Source organism: Oncorhynchus mykiss, chromosome 8, assembly GCF_057628025.1.
Source record: "Oncorhynchus mykiss isolate SJ-2025 chromosome 8, ASM5762802v1, whole genome shotgun sequence".
NCBI classification, from domain to species: domain Eukaryota; kingdom Metazoa; phylum Chordata; class Actinopteri; order Salmoniformes; family Salmonidae; genus Oncorhynchus; species Oncorhynchus mykiss.
Genome location: NC_143029.1, coordinates 12,926,438 through 12,944,625, shown reverse-complemented (window position 1 = coordinate 12,944,625; position 18,188 = coordinate 12,926,438). Strand labels below are relative to the sequence as shown.

At 44.6% G+C, this 18,188-nt stretch overlaps 1 protein-coding gene across 3 annotated transcripts in view; it reads left to right on the top strand.

Annotated features, from left to right (window-relative positions):
• Positions 1–1,217: 1,217 nt before the first annotated feature.
• The window catches only part of capn3b (calpain 3b), a 34,854-nt gene continuing 17,883 nt past the window's right edge, over positions 1,218–18,188 (top strand). For all 3 annotated transcript variants that reach the window (XM_090242590.1, XM_090242588.1, XM_036984787.2), the window contains exons 1-10: positions 1,218–1,689; positions 8,624–8,693; positions 10,804–10,922; positions 12,717–12,850; positions 13,100–13,268; positions 13,370–13,453; positions 14,359–14,456; positions 14,632–14,709; positions 14,837–14,997; positions 15,191–15,363. In XM_090242590.1, coding sequence (XP_090098716.1) covers positions 1,396–1,689; positions 8,624–8,693; positions 10,804–10,922; positions 12,717–12,850; positions 13,100–13,268; positions 13,370–13,453; positions 14,359–14,456; positions 14,632–14,709; positions 14,837–14,997; positions 15,191–15,363 — 1,380 coding nt within the window. In that variant the 5' untranslated portion in view covers positions 1,218–1,395. The remainder of the gene's footprint in view (positions 1,690–8,623; positions 8,694–10,803; positions 10,923–12,716; positions 12,851–13,099; positions 13,269–13,369; positions 13,454–14,358; positions 14,457–14,631; positions 14,710–14,836; positions 14,998–15,190; positions 15,364–18,188) is intronic.

The window sequence follows — 18,188 nt, the reverse complement described above, 5'->3', positions numbered from 1 at the left end:
AATCTTGTTCTCATGGTCTGAGAGTCCTTTAGGTGTCTTATGGCAAACTCTAAGCAGGCTGTCATGTGCCTTGTACTGAGGAGTGCCTTCCGTCTAGCCACTACCATAAAGGCCTTATTGATGGAGTGCTGCAGAGATGGTTGTCCTTCTGGAAGGTTCTCCCATCTCCACAGAGGAACTCTGGAGCGCTGTCAGAGAGACCATCGGGTTCTTGGTCACCTCCCTGATCGAGGCCCTTCTCCCCCGATTGCTCAGTTTGGCAGGGCGGCCAGCTCTAGGAAGAGTCTAGCTGCCCGGTTCCAAACTTCTTCTATTTAAGAATGATGGAGGCCACTGTGTTCTTGGGGACCTTCAATGCTGCAGACATTTTTTTGGTACTCTTCCCCAGATCGGTGCCTCGACACAATCCTGTCTTGGAGCTCTATGGACAATTCCCTCGACCTCATGGCTTGCTTTTTGCTTTGACATGACTGTCAACTGTAGGACCTTTATATATACAGGTGAGTGCCTTTCCAAATGATGAGGAAAATGTTTTATTTGATCCATTTTAGAACAAGGCTGTAATGTAACAATGTGGAAAAAGGGAAGGGGTCTGAATACTTTCTGATGGCACTGTATTATCCTATGGCTATTGTTTCCCTCAGATCAATACGGTTCATGTTTATCAATGCTCTGCCTGGGGCATACTGGTAAAGGCCACAGTGTACACCACCCAGATGGACAGACTAAACATTGGACACAGAGAACGACAGAGAGTCATGGAAAATGCTTTTGCAATCCACAGGTTCAATTCATCATCCTCATCAGCTACACTACAGGCCCACCACACATCCATTTCACAACCCAACAACTCAAATTCAATCAGCAAAATTGTTCTTGACTGTAGCTGATATCAGGGAGAGACATGGTAAAGTTAGTGTAGGTATCATTACATGGTATGTATAATATTGGTATGTGGGGCCTGCTTGCCCACGCCCAAGCCTGCTTTCCCAATCTGCCATCTCCCACCTAGTGAATTGTAGACCTACACTGTAGACTTAGAAATGTTCGGAGCGGTAGTCCTTTTCAGAGCGGCCTCCTCCCCACTTTTCAAGGGGCCTATTTATAGACCTGCAAAGGCAAAAGTATCAGTGTGTGTTTATGAGTGTGGGTTGGAGGGTGTGTTTCGTATTGTGAGTGCCCCCAGCATATAAAGGAACTGAGAGTGAGAGGAAAGCACGAGGAAGGACGAAGGGAAGTTTATCAGGGATGTTTTGCAAGTTCATGCTCTTGCATTGAAATCTGAAAAGAATCCTCACTTTCATTCATTTGGACTGACTAGCGTACATACTAAAGGGGGCAGCTCACACTGATAGGGGGAACAAGGACACGCATAAGGGGAAAAACAAAGCCAAGATGGCCCTTGTTGAGGAAACTTCAGTGAAGGTGGCGTTGGAAACTGAAGCATCACCTGATGTACCTGAGGGTAAGACTGACTACCCCTTCACGGCCAGCAACAGTATCTATACTGCCATTTTGAGCAGAAACGAGGCCGTCAAAGATGCCAAGCGCCTGAAGAACTTCTTGGAGTTGCGAGACAAATACGTACACAAGAAAGTCCTGTTTGAAGACCCTCTGTTTCCACCCAATGATTCCTCTCTTTGGTACAGCAGCAAATTTCCCATTGAATTTGAGTGGAAGCGCCCAACGGTGAGTGCCATCTGTTTTCCCACTAGCAGGGGTGAAGTACACCTTGCCTCAAGGTTGGAACTTGTATTGCAATAAAGACTGGACCACAGTATCACAAAAGGAAAATAAATAGATAGTTAGATTCTACTAAAGAACATCTCTGTCCTTTTTGAGTAAGAAATGCTTTTGGTCAATGTGTCCCTGGTTTGAGCCCAAGTCGGGCCAGGGATGGGACCTACTCTGTTACACCTACCACCCCAGCTCTTGATGAAGTGTGTAAAGTTTTTTTTAAAAACATATTAGGGCTGAAGGCTGCAGACAAGTAGATTAAAAAACAGCAACCCACTTGTGGTAAAGTATTATCACTCAGCCTAAGATCAAATCTCTCTTCATTAGCTGCAAAAACATTGTTATGACATCACTTCTGGTAAATAACCTGGGGGAAAGCGAGAGCAATTCTGCTGAATATTTGTAGGCTCATAGCTGCGGATCATCAGGTTCTAGAATCACAGACAGCTGAGACTCTGCAACAGGCAGGCCTCACTACAGTACCGCCAGTCACGCCACGAGGCTTACAGCGAGAGAGCAGAGGGAGATTTGGGATATTATAGTCAACCAATAATCAGTCTTGTTAGGCAGTGTGCTGTTACAAGACTCTCCGACTGGCAAAACCAGTGTATTTTTGAGTTTGCAGTCTTGGTATTCAAGTAAGTCAACAGTATGTGAATCTTATGTTGTAGTTGTTGGTGGATTCTCATTCCTAGATGAAAATAATGATAGGGTAACGTTACCTCAAAGCCTGCAAGTGTAATGCAGTTACAATGCATCACAATGCTGTTATATTGCGTAACACTTGTCGTAAGCATGCATGATCCCTTACAATGTCTTATTATCATCTCTTGATGATCCTGACTAAATACAATAACATCCATTTTGAGTCAGTTGAACATTTTACTTCAAAGAGAGATAACATATTATAAACCTCACAAGAGTCCTTGTAATAAGACATTGTGAAGGCTCATACATGGGTCTGTTTGCATTTCTATGGAACATTTTAGTCATTTAGCAAAAGCTCTAATCTGGAGTGACTCATGTTAGTGCATAAAATTGCTTAAGCCCACAGTTGGTGTTACTCAGATGTTTTCCAGTCATGGAATGTCACAGGACTAATGGTGTCTTACTGACTTCCAGTCATGATAGCTTGACCTCGATGTGACCAAGTTTAACTTAAAGCCAAAGGGTCAACATTATCCAAGGTCTAAATCAGGGGTATGAGGTTAGCCTTCCTGTGAACCCATGGGGCACCTCATGTGATGAGGTAGGTGCCAAAGAGGGGTTTACTGCTGGAGTGGACAGGCTGACCTGACATTCTATCCACCATAACTCAGATCTTTACTAACTTGATATTGAAAACTTGGTTGAAGGCCCAGATTTACTAAGCCTTTGCATCAGATGCAAACGTTGCACCTGCCTCATTCAGGGATTTAGCACCTAAAACAATGCTAAAACTCATTCTGGGATAGTCACCTCATGTAGTGTCCTGAGGTAAGAAATGCTTTTTTTGGATTATCAAGGCCGTCATTTGAACACTTGATTCCCTTTTTTTGTTCAAGCTGGTCTGAATTGTGTTACGCTTTCGTCCCATGTGTACAAAACTATACCACACCATGTCAACCATACATATACCCATCCATGACCATGCCTTGAGAAGTTAAAAGACATGCCTTCAAAATGTTTCTTAAAAAGGGGCAATCTGCAGTTGCTACATCATTTTTTTAAACTTATAAATTAATGATATGTACCCACTGATTATTGAAGAATATTAATGCCTCAAGAGCTTAGTTAAACGTTCGTACCCCATAAGAACCTAAAGTATAAGCTTGTGTAAACAATGTATAACCTCAGAATATGGTTAAAGCTATCATTTTGATCTCTTGGCTGGTCAGTCTTAGCTCTGTCTATGTTGATTGGTTACATTTCTCCAGGCCCATCCCTCAGCTTTTTACCAAAACAGAGGCAGGGTGGCCCACTTTTGTATTGTTTTCTAATGCGGATTGCACCTTTAAATGTATTTAGATGTCTTGAAAATGTGCAATGTCTCAAACTGTCTCAATACATCTTAATTTTATGTCTCAAGATGTCTCGAGACATCTTAAGACAAAGATGATGTCTTGGTATGTACCAACAGTATATCCAACCTATTTTTCCAGATGGTGTATATAATTAGAACTACTGTACTGTATGTTATATATAACCACCCCGGGGAGCTCCGGAATTTGGTCCTGATCAGGTTACAGAATTTTTTTTATAAATTTGCCATTGGGTCAAAATTGTACCTTTATAAATCCACCAGCACTGATGAAGTTGAACCATTTTAAGCCCATGCGAGTTCAACTCTCTCACAAGGTCAGCAGTAAGACTGGTCTAAGTTGGTGGTGAAGCAATCGTTCTTCGCACACTTAAAGGTGTGGAGAAATCATGTTGGTGCATATGGATCCGATCCAAGTATTTGTCAATTTGCTGACTCGTCCCCTTGAGCCATGACTGAGTCGTGAAACTCAAGCCCTTTTAATAATGACCTCCTCCAATACTGCTTTAACATATGCTTCCATAAAACAAGATGTGACCACTACACACTCCTACAAACACGGAAATATATCCACACCAATGACAGAACATTACATTTCATTCAGGCATTATTATGGACTGTAGATGGACTTTCACTTTCTCTATCGTCAATAATGAGCTCAAGACCTGGGTTCAAATAATATTAGAACAATATTTCAGCTGTGTTTGATTGAGCTTTTCTTGTGTAATGGAACCAATGGAATAGTCCCTAAAGCACAAAGCCCACCCTTCTTGCACTACAGGCAGGCCAAACTATTTGAACATGGTTGTAGTTCAACTCATTCCCCTCAATGTAGATCCTTTGGCATCCATTTGTCCAGGTTAAGTGAGAAGTCCAGAGGTATTACCAAATACATTAACCCTTGGTAGGAAAACTCTAGAGGTTGTGACCTGTGACAGCTGCTTTTAATGGCAGAGGTCATAATTCACTAAGTTGTCTCATTCATGGTTGTAACTAGTATTCTTCAACCCAACCGGAGAATAAGAGCAACCAACCAGACTCTGAAACAACCCCAGGGGTCCAGTCCTCTCCCCAGAGGTCAAGTCCTCTCCCCAGGGGTCAAGTCCTTTTCTCTCCTATATAATTTCCTGTCGCCAGACTGCTTCGGTGCAAATTCTTCCTATTTTTGTCATTTCGTTTTTAAGAAAAACCTGCACACTGCGTTTGCCAGGTGGTATCATTTGTTTATGTGCATGATCTTCCTACTTTTAATCCTGTCTTGAAATGACTGTGCAAGCAAACCTACAGTATGTTTATACTGTTAGGCCTTTACATGACAGAGTTTACATCCGGTCACCAGCTACGTTGTACTGTAAAACTGGATGTAAAGTTTAACACAATACCTCTTTGTGCCAGCCCTTCCCAGCTCTGTTGGCATCCTAGAAATACAGTAGAATAACTATTTCTATGTTTGGTATGAGAACTCCACTTTAAGGCCGCTACTGCATTTCGCTGTATCACTTAAAATAGCTGTGAGCAGATGACTTGGTCTACTGTTACTATGTTTTCCCTATGGATCTATCACTTATCACTTAGGTTGTGCAAAGAGTTTTTTGGCAGGGCCTTGCATCCCTCCTTCATATTCCACTCATGAAGACATGATTATAAAGTGAGGTTAACTCCAGTTTTGAATGCATGTGTTTTGACCAACGTTTTATGCCTGGGCAACACCTGTTAATCACTATAGGAGATTGTATAAAATAAACGTCTCTTAGTTGCTGCTAGGGTTGCAACGGATCGGAAACTTTCCCGGAAATTTCCGGAATGTTTCCGGAATTTTTCATGGTAAATTAAGCTTAAATTCATCAAAAAAGATTGCTCATAACAGTGAACTTTTATTGTGGGATACATATAAGGCAATTCTAGGTGTTGTGGCATATTTTGGTTAAACTGTCCCCAATTCAATGGAATTGCAACCCTCTGCACACACAGTGCACTCTTCCATCACATGTACAGCTGATTCTCAAGATCTTGCACACTAATGAGATGCTACTGAGCCCACACTACTACACTGTCTGAGCCAAGGACTACATGCTTTATGGTAAGCTTTGATTACAATACTGGCTGGGGTGAATATATTTTATATGATATAAATTATTTTTTTGTTAACTAGTAAATAGTAGCATACAGAAAAGTGTGTTTAAATCATTACTAACTTGTGAACAATTTCTGCTAGTTAGTTTTTGCTACCATGTGGGTTTTAGTTTGCTTGAGTTGGCTTACTGAGGAATGTTAATTCACCTGTTTCCATACATGTTTCATTTTAAAACATTTATCTTATAAAGGAGTTGTTTAACTTCTTAACAATTTATCTGTACATGGAATTGTATTTCTTTTTCTTTCTAATCTTTACAGGAAAATTCCACAGGCGCTATCTAATCTGTGGGGACATTTCACTGCAGCTAATGTAGAAGGAAAAGCTGTGTACATTTGTAAATACTGTGCCAAATCAGATGCAGAATCATCTGGCCAAGTGCATAAAGTTCCCTCAGCGCTCACAACAAGCAGCCTCTGACAAAGGTCCCTCTACTTCTATTTGAGGTGACAATGATGAATCAGACACCTTTTCGATAGAAACAGCTCAAGGTCCTCAAATCCTATGTTTTTTTGACTCAATGGAGGAACGCAGGAATGCAACTGGTTCACTTCTGATGCTCACAGGCAATGTGTATTGGAAGAGATTTCTGAATGTTCTTCACCCAGCATACACCCCTCCAAACAGACATGCTTTATTTACTCATTTGCTGGATGCAGAGTTCAACAGAGTTCAAGTGAAGGTCAAAGCAAATCATAGAGAAAGCAGATTTGCAGTATTGTAATCATCTCTGATGGGTGGTTGACTGTTCGTGGGCAAGGAAAAATTAACTACATCATCTCCACTCGTCAACCAGTATTCTACAAGAGCACAGACACAAGGGACAACAGACACACCGGTCTCTACATTGCAGATGAGCTGAAGGCAGTTATCAATGACCTTGGACCACAGAAGGTATTTGCACTTGGTGACAGACAATGCTGCGAACATGAAAGCTGCTTGGTCTAAAGTGGAGGAGTCCTACCCTCACATCACACCCATTGGCTGTGCTGGTCATGCATTGAATCTGCTCCTCAAGGACAACATGGCACTGAAAACAATGGATACACTCTACAAGAGAGCCAAGGAAATCATTAGGTATGTGAAGGTTCATCAAGTTATAGCAACAATCTATCTCACCAAGCAAAGTGAGAAGAATAAGAGCACCACATTGAAGCTGCCCAGCAACACCCGTTGGGGTGGTGTTGTCATCATGTTTGACAGTCTCCGGGAGGGGAAGGAGTCTCTCCAAGAAATGGCCATATCCCAATCTGCCGATGTGGACAGCCCCATCAAGAGGATCCTCCTGGATGATGTATTTTGGGAGAGAGGGGTAAGCAGCCTGAAACTCCTGAAACCTATTGCAGTAGCCATTGCACGGATTGAGGGAGACGATGCCATCCTGTCTGATGTTCAGACTGCTTGCAGATAGATGTAAGAGAAGAAATCTGTACTGCCCTGCCCACTTCACTGTTGCTCCAAGCAGAGGAAACTGCAGTTCTGAAATACATCAAAAAGCGTGAAGACTTCTGCCTGAAGCCCATACACACCGCAGTGTACATGTTGGACCCCAAGTGTGCTGGCAAGAGCATCCTGTCTGGTGCAGAGATCAAGAAGGCCTATGGTGTCATCACTACCGTGTCTCGCCACCTTGGCCTGGATGAGGGCAAGGTTCTTGGCAGTCTGGTGAAGTACACTTCCAAGCAAGGGCTTTGGGATGCAGATCCAATATGGCAGTCGTGCCAACGTATCTCATCAGTCACCTGGTGGAAGGGACTTTGTGGGTCTGAGGCTCTTTCCCCTGTTGCCTCCATCATCCTCTAAATCCCACCAACATCTGCCGCCTCAGAGGGCAACTAGTTCTTGTTCGGGAACACACGCACCAAAGCACGCAAAAGGCTGACCAATACAAGGATTTTAAAATTGGTGGCCATCTGGGCAAATTTGAGGCTTTTTGAGCCTGACAACAAGCCATCCTCAACAAGGTTGGAAAGTGACAGTAAAGATGAGGCCTCAGAGTCTGATGTTCTGGAAGTGGACATTGAGGAGGTCCAGGGAGAAGACATGGAAGCTTGACAGGAAGACAACCAAAGCTTTAATTCCTAGACTATCATTTTACAGATGTATGTTGAAAACGTTTTTGGGAGATCATTGGGAATCATTCAATATTCCCCTTCTTTTGTTGTTCAGTGAAATCATCCCATGGGAAGAGTCAACTCATTTAATGAAAGTTCAATTCATAACAAAAACAAAAAATATATTGGAAGGATTTAATCATTTGCAATTATGTATACTTATGATAAGGTAAAAGGTTTCTGTTTCTGTCTCCATATATGGTACATATTTCCAATGCAAAAAAACATCTACATTTAAATGGGATTAATATTAATTTGCATATATTTCAATTAATTCCCACGGAAAGTTTCCACCTCTGAATATTCCCCAAAATGTGCAACCCTAGTTTCTGCCAAAGTACACCGGACTATTTTAGGCCTTCAAGCTGTGCATAAGACAATCATTTATCCATCTAGTAGTGTAGCGTGATATCTTTGTAAGTCATGTTATTATCATGGTACAGTCAAGATATTCCCCAGAAGACATAGTACTATCTGATAATAGATTGACCCTCTCACAAGACGTTCCACACCCCGTAGCACATCCCAACAACATTACCATGGCTACATTACCATGGCTACATTACCATGGCTACATTACCATGGCTACAGCTGTTCTTCTGGTTCTTTGTTTGGCAGGAAATCTGTGACAACCCCCAGTTCATCATAGACGGAGCTAGTAGGACAGACATCTGTCAAGGAGAGCTGGGTAAGACCACAGAAATCATGCACTGTATGACATCACTGGGAAAGACCACAGAAATCATGCACTGTATGACATCACTGGGTAAGACCACAGAAATCATGAACTGTATGACATCATTGGGTAAGACCACAGAAATCATGCACTGTATGACATCACTGGGTAAGACCACAGAAATCATGAACTGTATGACATCACTGGGTAAGACCACAGAAATCATGCACTGTATGACATCACTGGGTAAGACCACAGAAATCATGCACTGTATGACATCACTGGGTAAGACCACAGAAATCATGCACTGTATGACATCACTGGGTAAGACCACAGAAATCATGCACTGTATGGCATCACTGGGAAAGACCACAGAAATCATGCACTGTATGACATCACTGGGTAAGACCACAGAAATCATGAACTGTATGACATCACTGGGTAAGACCACAGAAATCATGCACTGTATGACATCACTGGGTAAGACCACAGAAATCATGCACTGTATGACATCACTGGGTAAGACCACAGAAATCATGCACTGTATGACATCACTGGGTAAGACCACAGAAATCATGCACTGTATGGCATCACTGGGAAAGACCACAGAAATCATGCACTGTATGACATCCCTGGCTAAGACCACAGAAATCATGCACTGTATGGCATCTCTGGGAAAGACCACAGAAATCATGCACTGTGTGACATCACTGGGTAAAACCACAGAAATCATGCACTGTATGACATCACTGGGTAAGACCACAGAAATCATGCACTGTATGACATCACTGGGTAAAACCACAGAAATCATGCACTGTATGGCATCACTGGGAAAGACCACAGAAATCATGCACTGTATGACATCCCTGGCTAAGACCACAGAAATCATGCACTGTATGACATCACTGGGTAAGACCACAGAAATCATGAACTGTATGACATCACTGGGTTAGACCACAGAAATCATGCACTGTATGACATCACTGGGTAAGACCAGAGAAATCATGCACTGTATGACATCACTGGGTAAGACCACAGAAATCATGCACTGTATGACATCACTGGGTAAGACCACAGAAATCATGCACTGTATGACATCACTGGGTAAGACTCTTGTTGCTAAAAGTATGCTCATGGTCGATGGTATGAAGCAGCAACATCTGACTAATAACATCTGTAGAGTACTGTAGACAAGTACAAGTAGACAGTGAGGATTCAGCATTGAGTCATGCCAGACTTGGATGTGAGAAAATCAAAAGTTAGACAGGTGTTATCTAACAGCACAAATAGCATTCGCTAATTAGCGGCCCCTGTTCAAACTGAAGCCATAGTGTCTCGGCACAGTGAAAAAGGAGAGGGCAGACAAAGTTTACGACGCACAGACAGCTGGGGATGCAATTAAGGAGCTCTCGTGTTGACAGTGAGGATGGAAAGATGGTGTGAGAAATTAAGGCACGAGAGACAAAAAGTTACCCCCCTAGTAACCACACTGTTCACTGTAAAATACTGACACCTGCAGCAGGGTGTGTGTGTGTGTGTGCACAGCGTGCGTGGGGTGTGTGTTGCGCGCGTGGCATGCACTTGTGTTTGAGTGCTGTGTAACAGAAACCCCTCTCCCATAACATCTGCTAAATGCCTGCTTGAGAACGCACTGGGGCTGCCGCAGTGCTACACCAGACCATGTTTTTGACATAGTTCAGAAAATAGCCATGCAAGTAGATACCCTTAAGCTGGGCGTAAGGAGTCAGTAGCATATAGGGATCCTGACTCAGCCATGGTACTATGTACTTACCATATGGTCTCACCCTCTTTGCTGTAGGTAGATGTAGCACTGTAGGCTACTGTTTCTGTCTGGGGGTTCATTCCCTCTAGATCACACCTCAAGGAGCAGTGTCAATAAAGAATGAACATACACATTCCATAGCGCTACATAGTCCTATTATATAGTCCTATTATATAGTCCTATTATACAGTTGATTTCAGTGCTATGATCAGGGTCATATTCATTCGGCACCAAAGGGAAGAAAGCTTACTGAAATGGGCTGGGTGTACCTGAACTTGTACAACAATAAAACGCTCATTTTTTCTTTTTCGAGGCAAAACGTTTTGTTGTTCCCTGCAGGTGACTGCTGGCTGCTTGCTGCTATTGCCTGTCTGACACTGAATGACAAGCTGCTGTACAGAGTTATCCCATCAGACCAGAGTTTCACAGAGAACTACGCTGGTATCTTCCATTTCCAGGTACTGTATGGTCATGGTCAAAATCACCTGGGAACTATTCAATCGATATATGTAGACTCAGGACCTACTAAACTCTACTAAAACCTACTAAAAAGAAATGTCCTCACACTGTCAACTGCGTTTATTTTCAGGAAACTTAACATGTGTAAATATTTGTATGAACATAACAAGATTCAACAACTGAGACATAAACTGAACAAGTTCCACAGACATGTGACTAACAGAATTTTAATAATGTGTCCCTGAACAAAGGGGGGGGGGGGGGGTCAAAATCAAAAGTAACAGTCAGTATCTGGTGTGGCCACCAGCTGCATTAAGTACTGGATTGGATCTCCTCCTCATGGACTGCACCAGATTTGCCAGTTCTTGCTGTGAGATGTTACCCCACTCTTCCACCAAGGCACCTGCAAGTTCCCGGACATTTCTGGGGGGAATGGCCCTAGCCCTCACCCTCCGATCCAACAGGGCCCAGACGTGCTCAATATGGGATTGAGATCCGGGCTCTTCGCTGGCCATGGCAGAACACTGACATTCCTGCCTTGCAGGAAATCATGCACAGAACAAGCAGTATGGCTGGTAGCATTATCATGCTGGAGGGTCATGTCAGGATGAGCCTGCAGGAAGGGTACCACATGTAACGCACAGCGTTGAGATTCCCTGCAATGACAACAAGCTCAGTCCGATGATGCTGTAACACACCGCCCCAGACCATGACGGACCCTCCACCTCCAAATCGATCCCGCTCCAGAGTACAGGCCTCGGTGTAATGCTCATTCCTTTGACGATAAATGCGAATCCGACCATCACCCCTGGTGAGACAAAACTCGTCAGTGAAGAGCACTTTTGCCAGTCCTGTCTGGTCCAGCGACGGTGGGTTCATGCCCATAGGCAACGTTGTTGCCGGTGATGTCTGGTGAGGACCTGCCTTACACCAGGCTTACAAGCCCTCAGTCCAGCCTCTCTCAGCCTATTGCGGACAGTCTGAGCACTTATGGTGGGATTGTGCATTCCTGGCGTAACTCGGACAGCTGTTTTTGCCATCCTGTACCTGTCCCGCAGGTGTGATGTTCGGATGTACCGATCCTGTGCAGGTGTTGTTACACGTGGTCTGCCACTGCGAGGATGATCAGCTGTCCGTCCTGTCTCCCTGTAGCGCTGTCTTAGGCGTCTCACTGTACGGACATTGTGATTTATTGCCCTTGTCACATCTGCAGTCCTCATGCCTCCTTGCAGCATGCCTAAAGCATGTTCACACAGATGAGCAGGGACCCTGGGCATCTTTTCTTTGGTGTTTTTCAGAGTCAGTAGAAAGGCCTATTTAGTGTGCTAAGTTTTCATAACTGTGACCTTAATTGCCTACTTTCTGTAAGCTGTTTGAAATGTCTTAACGACCGTTCCACAGGTGCATGTTCATTAATTGTTTATGGTTCATTGAACAAGCATGGGAAACAGTGTTTGAACCCTTGACATTGAAGATCCGTGAAGTTATTTGGATTTTTACGAATTATCTTTGAAAGACAGGGTCCTAAAAAAGGGACATTTATTTTTTTGCTGAGTTTACATCTTATTCATGTTTGCCAAAAAATATTCCCTGTACTGAATATAAATCACTGAACCTTCAGTAGGGCACACTTTAAAAAAATGTTGCAATGGGAATATGAAACTCTGTGATCTAATTGGAAAAGTACAGGTAGAACCTCCCTGTGTCAATATTTTCTTCTCATTTTCTCCCTACTGAACACAACCCAGCTCTCACTCCCTCTCATCACCTCCCTTGCTTCCATTATCCCTCAGTTCTGGCGTTATGGCGAATGGGTGGACGTCGTGGTGGACGACCGTATCCCCACCTCCAATAACCAGCTGGTGTTCACCAAGTCCTTCAGGAAGAACGAGTTCTGGAGCGCTCTGCTGGAGAAGGCTTACGCCAAGTAAGTGTGAATGATGATGCCAGAACACAAGTCTATTAATAATACACCTTGGGGAAAATAAGGGTGCTCAACAACAACAACCGCAGCAACGACAACCCAGCCTCTGCGTCACTGTTGACCTGCATAACCTGGTTCAGATTGACCAAAGTGAATTCACACCTTTGTATACTCCACTTAAACATACAAGATGATGTACAATTTGTAAAGTTTACTACGAAATCATAAACTGTATGGTTGTCTCCTGGTCAGGTTGCACGGTTCCTACGAGGCCCTGAAAGGTGGCAACACTCTGGAGGCCATGGAGGACTTCACTGGGGGCGTGACAGAGTTCTTTGAGATGTCCGAGGCTCCAAAAGAACTCTACAAGATCATGAAGAAAGCCCTGGAGAGAGGCTCTCTGATGGGCTGTTCCATAGACGTGAGTCAGTCTGCTCCGTGCTTTCTACTGTGACTGAACCCAGGCACCACACAACCCTGTATCTCTGTTCTGATGGTCTGTCCATCCTATCTCTCTCGCAGGCCTTGCTGCCGAGTCACTGTGAGACTGAAACTGCGAATGGACTGGTCAGAGGCCACGCCTACTCTATCACTGCACTAGAGGAGGTATGGTCATGGTCATGGAGCCACTAGAGGAGGTACGGTTATGGTCATGGAGCCACTAGAGGAGGTACGGTTATGGTCATGGAGCCACTAGACGAGGTACGGTTATGGTCATGGAGCCACTAGAGGAGGTACGGTTATGGTCATGGAGCCACTAGAGGAGGTACGGTTATGGTCATGGAGCCACTAGACGAGGTACGGTTATGGTCATGGAGCCACTAGACGAGGTACGGTTATGGTCATGGAGCCACTAGACGAGGTACGGTTATGGTCATGGAGACACTAGATGAGGTACGGTTATGGTCATGGAGCTACTAGAGGAGGTACGGTTATGGTCATGGAGCCACTAGACGAGGTACGGTTATGGTCATGGAGCCACTAGACGAGGTACGGTTATGGTCATGGAGCCACTAGACGAGGTACGGTTATGGTCATGGAGCCACTAGACGAGGTACGGTTATGGTCATGGAGACACTAGATGAGGTACGGTTATGGTCATGGAGCTACTAGAGGAGGTACGGTTATGGTCATGGAGCCACTAGACGAGGTTCAGTTATGGTCATGGAGCCACTAGACGAGGTACGGTTATGGTCATGGAGCTACTAGAGGAGGTACGGTTATGGTCATGGAGCCACGGTCAAAGCCAAAGCCTCTGGTCAAACCTCTACCAAACTGGAACGTAGCACTTTACATTATTAGACAGATAAACAACCTGAATTAATGTTATTGTATTGTTGTTGATTGAATCTGTACATTGCACTCTGAAAATAGCATAAAATAAAACCTGGCACAAAACAAATAAATAAATAAAGAACAACAACTCTATGAATATGTAACAACACAGTATCTACTAATATGAGGTGCGGGCCGAACTGTCTTTCACTGCTGACCAGTGGTGTCTTTCTTAGTGTGACAAGCTTAAGGTTACCAAGGATACCAAGATTCGCCTAGTTCAAATGCGGAACCCCTGGGGAATGGTGCTATGGAAAGGGCCGTGGAATGCCAAGTGAGTGCAGAATCAATCAACCAACCAATCAACCCTTCAAATCAATAAACAATCCATCATTTGTATTCTTCCAGAAACTGGTTGTGCAGCAAGAGAAACATAAAATACATAACATAGTCACAACATAACAACGTGGCCTACACGTAACAAGGGGACTTTTATTTTCTCTCCGCAGGTCCAAAGAATGGTCCACCATCTCCAGCTCAGACAAGGCCAGGCTGAAGAAGAAGACGGTTGAGACGAGCGAGACTTGGTGAGCTGAACGAAGCCCTCTGATAATTGTCAATGTTTCTGACATCAGGGCTGGGCACTGTATCAAAGGATTCCTGTGCAAATGGATAAACAACAATCTATTCTATTCTACTATATTCTCCGTATAGGATATCCTTTGAGGACTTCAAAAAGAACTTCACCAAGCTGGAGATCTGTAACCTGACCCCTGACACACTTCTGGACGACAGGTCCCATAGCTGGACGGTGGCGGTCAACGAGGGCCGCTGGGTACGAGGCAGCTCCGCCGGGGGCTGCAGGAACTTCCCAGGTACAAGGTTGACTTTGGGCTGGAAAAAATAGTGTTTGAACTACACTGATTTGTAGTGGTGCACATCATGGTTATAATGCCCTCTTCATTCTGCTTCAACTACACACTTTCTCAGCTGCTTGTTAGCCAAAACTAGTACCTGGTAAGAATGAAGACATTGACCCCCACTGACCACGTCTCTGATGTCCCACAGACACGTTCTGGACCAACCCGCAGTACCGCATGCGTCTGTATGAGGAGGACGACGACCCCGACGACCCCGAGCATGTGGCGTGCACCGTCATGGTGGCCCTGATGCAGAAGGGCCGGAGGAAAGACCGCAGCAAGGGTGCCAAGCTTTACACCATCGGATTCACCATCTACGAGGTGGGTTATACCCCCTGATAAATCACAGGACACAACTGGAGGTATTCTCCATCTACGAGGTGGGTTATACCCCCTGATAAATCACAGGACACAACTGGAGGTATTCTCCATCTACGAGGTGGGTTATACCCCCTGATAAACCACAGGACACAACTGGAGGTATTCTCCATCTACGAGGTGGGTTATACCCCCTGATAAATCACAGGACACAACTGGAGGTATTCTCCATCTACGAGGTGGGTTATACCCCCTGATAAATCACAGGACACAACTGGAGGTATTCACCATCTACGAGGTGGGTTATACCCCCTGATAAACCACAGGACACAACTGGAGGTATTCTCCATCTACGAGGTGGGTTATACCCCCTGATAAATCACAGGACACAACTGGAGGTATTCTCCATCTACGAGGTGGGTTATACCCCCTGATAAACCACAGGACACAACTGGAGGTATTCTCCATCTACGAGGTGGGTTATACCCCCTGATAAATCACAGGACACAACTGGAGGTATTCTCCATCTACGAGGTGGGTTATACCCCCTGATAAATCACAGGACACAACTGGAGGTATTCTCCATCTACGAGGTGGGTTATACCCCCTGATAAATCACAGGACACAACTGGAGGTATTCTCCATCTACGAGGTGGGTTATACCCCCTGATAAATCACAGGACACAACTGGAGGTATTCTCCATCTACGAGGTGGGTTATACCCCCTGATAAATCACAGGACACAACTGGAGGTATTCTCCATCTACGAGGTGGGTTATACCCCCTGATAAACCACAGGACACAACTGGAGGTATTCTCCATCTACGAGGTGGGTTATACCCCCTGATAAATCACAGGACACAACTGGAGGTATTCTCCATCTACGAGGTGGGTTATACCCCCTGATAAATCACAGGACACAACTGGAGGTATTCTCCATCTACGAGGTGGGTTATACCCCCTGATAAATCACAGGACACAACTGGAGGTATTCTCCATCTACGAGGTGGGTTATACCCCCTGATAAACCACAGGACACAACTGGAGGTATTCTCCATCTACGAGGTGGGTTATACCCCCTGATAAACCACAGGACACAACTGGAGGTATTCTCCATCTACGAGGTGGGTTATACCCCCTGATAAATCACAGGACACAACTGGAGGTATTCTCCATCTACGAGGTGGGTTATACCCCCTGATAAATCACAGGACACAACTGGAGGTATTCTCCATCTACGAGGTGGGTTATACCCCCTGATAAACCACAGGACACAACTGGAGGTATTCTCCATCTACGAGGTGGGTTATACCCCCTGATAAACCACAGGACACAACTGGAGGTATTCTCCATCTACGAGGTGGGTTATACCCCCTGATAAACCACAGGACACAACTGGAGGTATTCTCCATCTACGAGGTGGGTTATACCCCCTGATAAATCACAGGACACAACTGGAGGTATTCTCCATCTACGAGGTGGGTTATACCCCCTGATAAACCACAGGACACAACTGGAGGTATTCTCCATCTACGAGGTGGGTTATACCCCCTGATAAATCACAGGACACAACTGGAGGTATTCTCCATCTACGAGGTGGGTTATACCCCCTGATAAATCACAGGACACAACTGGAGGTATTCTCCATCTACGAGGTGGGTTATACCCCCTGATAAACCACAGGACACAACTGGAGGTATTCTCCATCTACGAGGTGGGTTATACCCCCTGATAAATCACAGGACACAACTGGAGGTATTCTCCATCTACGAGGTGGGTTATACCCCCTGATAAATCACAGGACACAACTGGAGGTATTCTCCATCTACGAGGTGGGTTATACCCCCTGATAAATCACAGGACACAACTGGAGGTATTCTCCATCTACGAGGTGGGTTATACCCCCTGATAAATCACAGGACACAACTGGAGGTATTCTCCATCTACGAGGTGGGTTATACCCCCTGATAAATCACAGGACACAACTGGAGGTATTCTCCATCTACGAGGTGGGTTATACCCCCTGATAAACCACAGGACACAACTGGAGGTATTCTCCATCTACGAGGTGGGTTATACCCCCTGATAAATCACAGGACACAACTGGAGGTATTCTCCATCTACGAGGTGGGTTATACCCCCTGATAAATCACAGGACACAACTGGAGGTATTCTCCATCTACGAGGTGGGTTATACCCCCTGATAAATCACAGGACACAACTGGAGGTATTCTCCATCTACGAGGTGGGTTATACCCCCTGATAAACCACAGGACACAACTGGAGGTATTCTCCATCTACGAGGTGGGTTATACCCCCTGATAAATCACAGGACACAACTGGAGGTATTCTCCATCTACGAGGTGGGTTATACCCCCTGATAAACCACAGGACACAACTGGAGGTATTCTCCATCTACGAGGTGGGTTATACCCCCTGATAAATCACAGGACACAACTGGAGGTATTCTCCATCTACGAGGTGGGTTATACCCCCTGATAAACCACAGGACACAACTGGAGGTATTCTCCATCTACGAGGTGGGTTATACCCCCTGATAAATCACAGGACACAACTGGAGGTATTCTCCATCACCTAACCAGGATAAATGCTGGGACATTCTTCTGGGTGGTGACCAGTCGGTACAAAACAAGATACATATTTTCGAAATTGAGTGGAAGGGGGCGAAACTACTGAAGAAATATTCACATTTATTTACCATTTCAAAACATGTTGCTACGGTGTGCCCTACTGAACATGGCCCAGGTCAGGTGGTATGGTTAGGAAAACTCCTAGCTCTAGCATTTCAAATCAAATCAGTCATATAT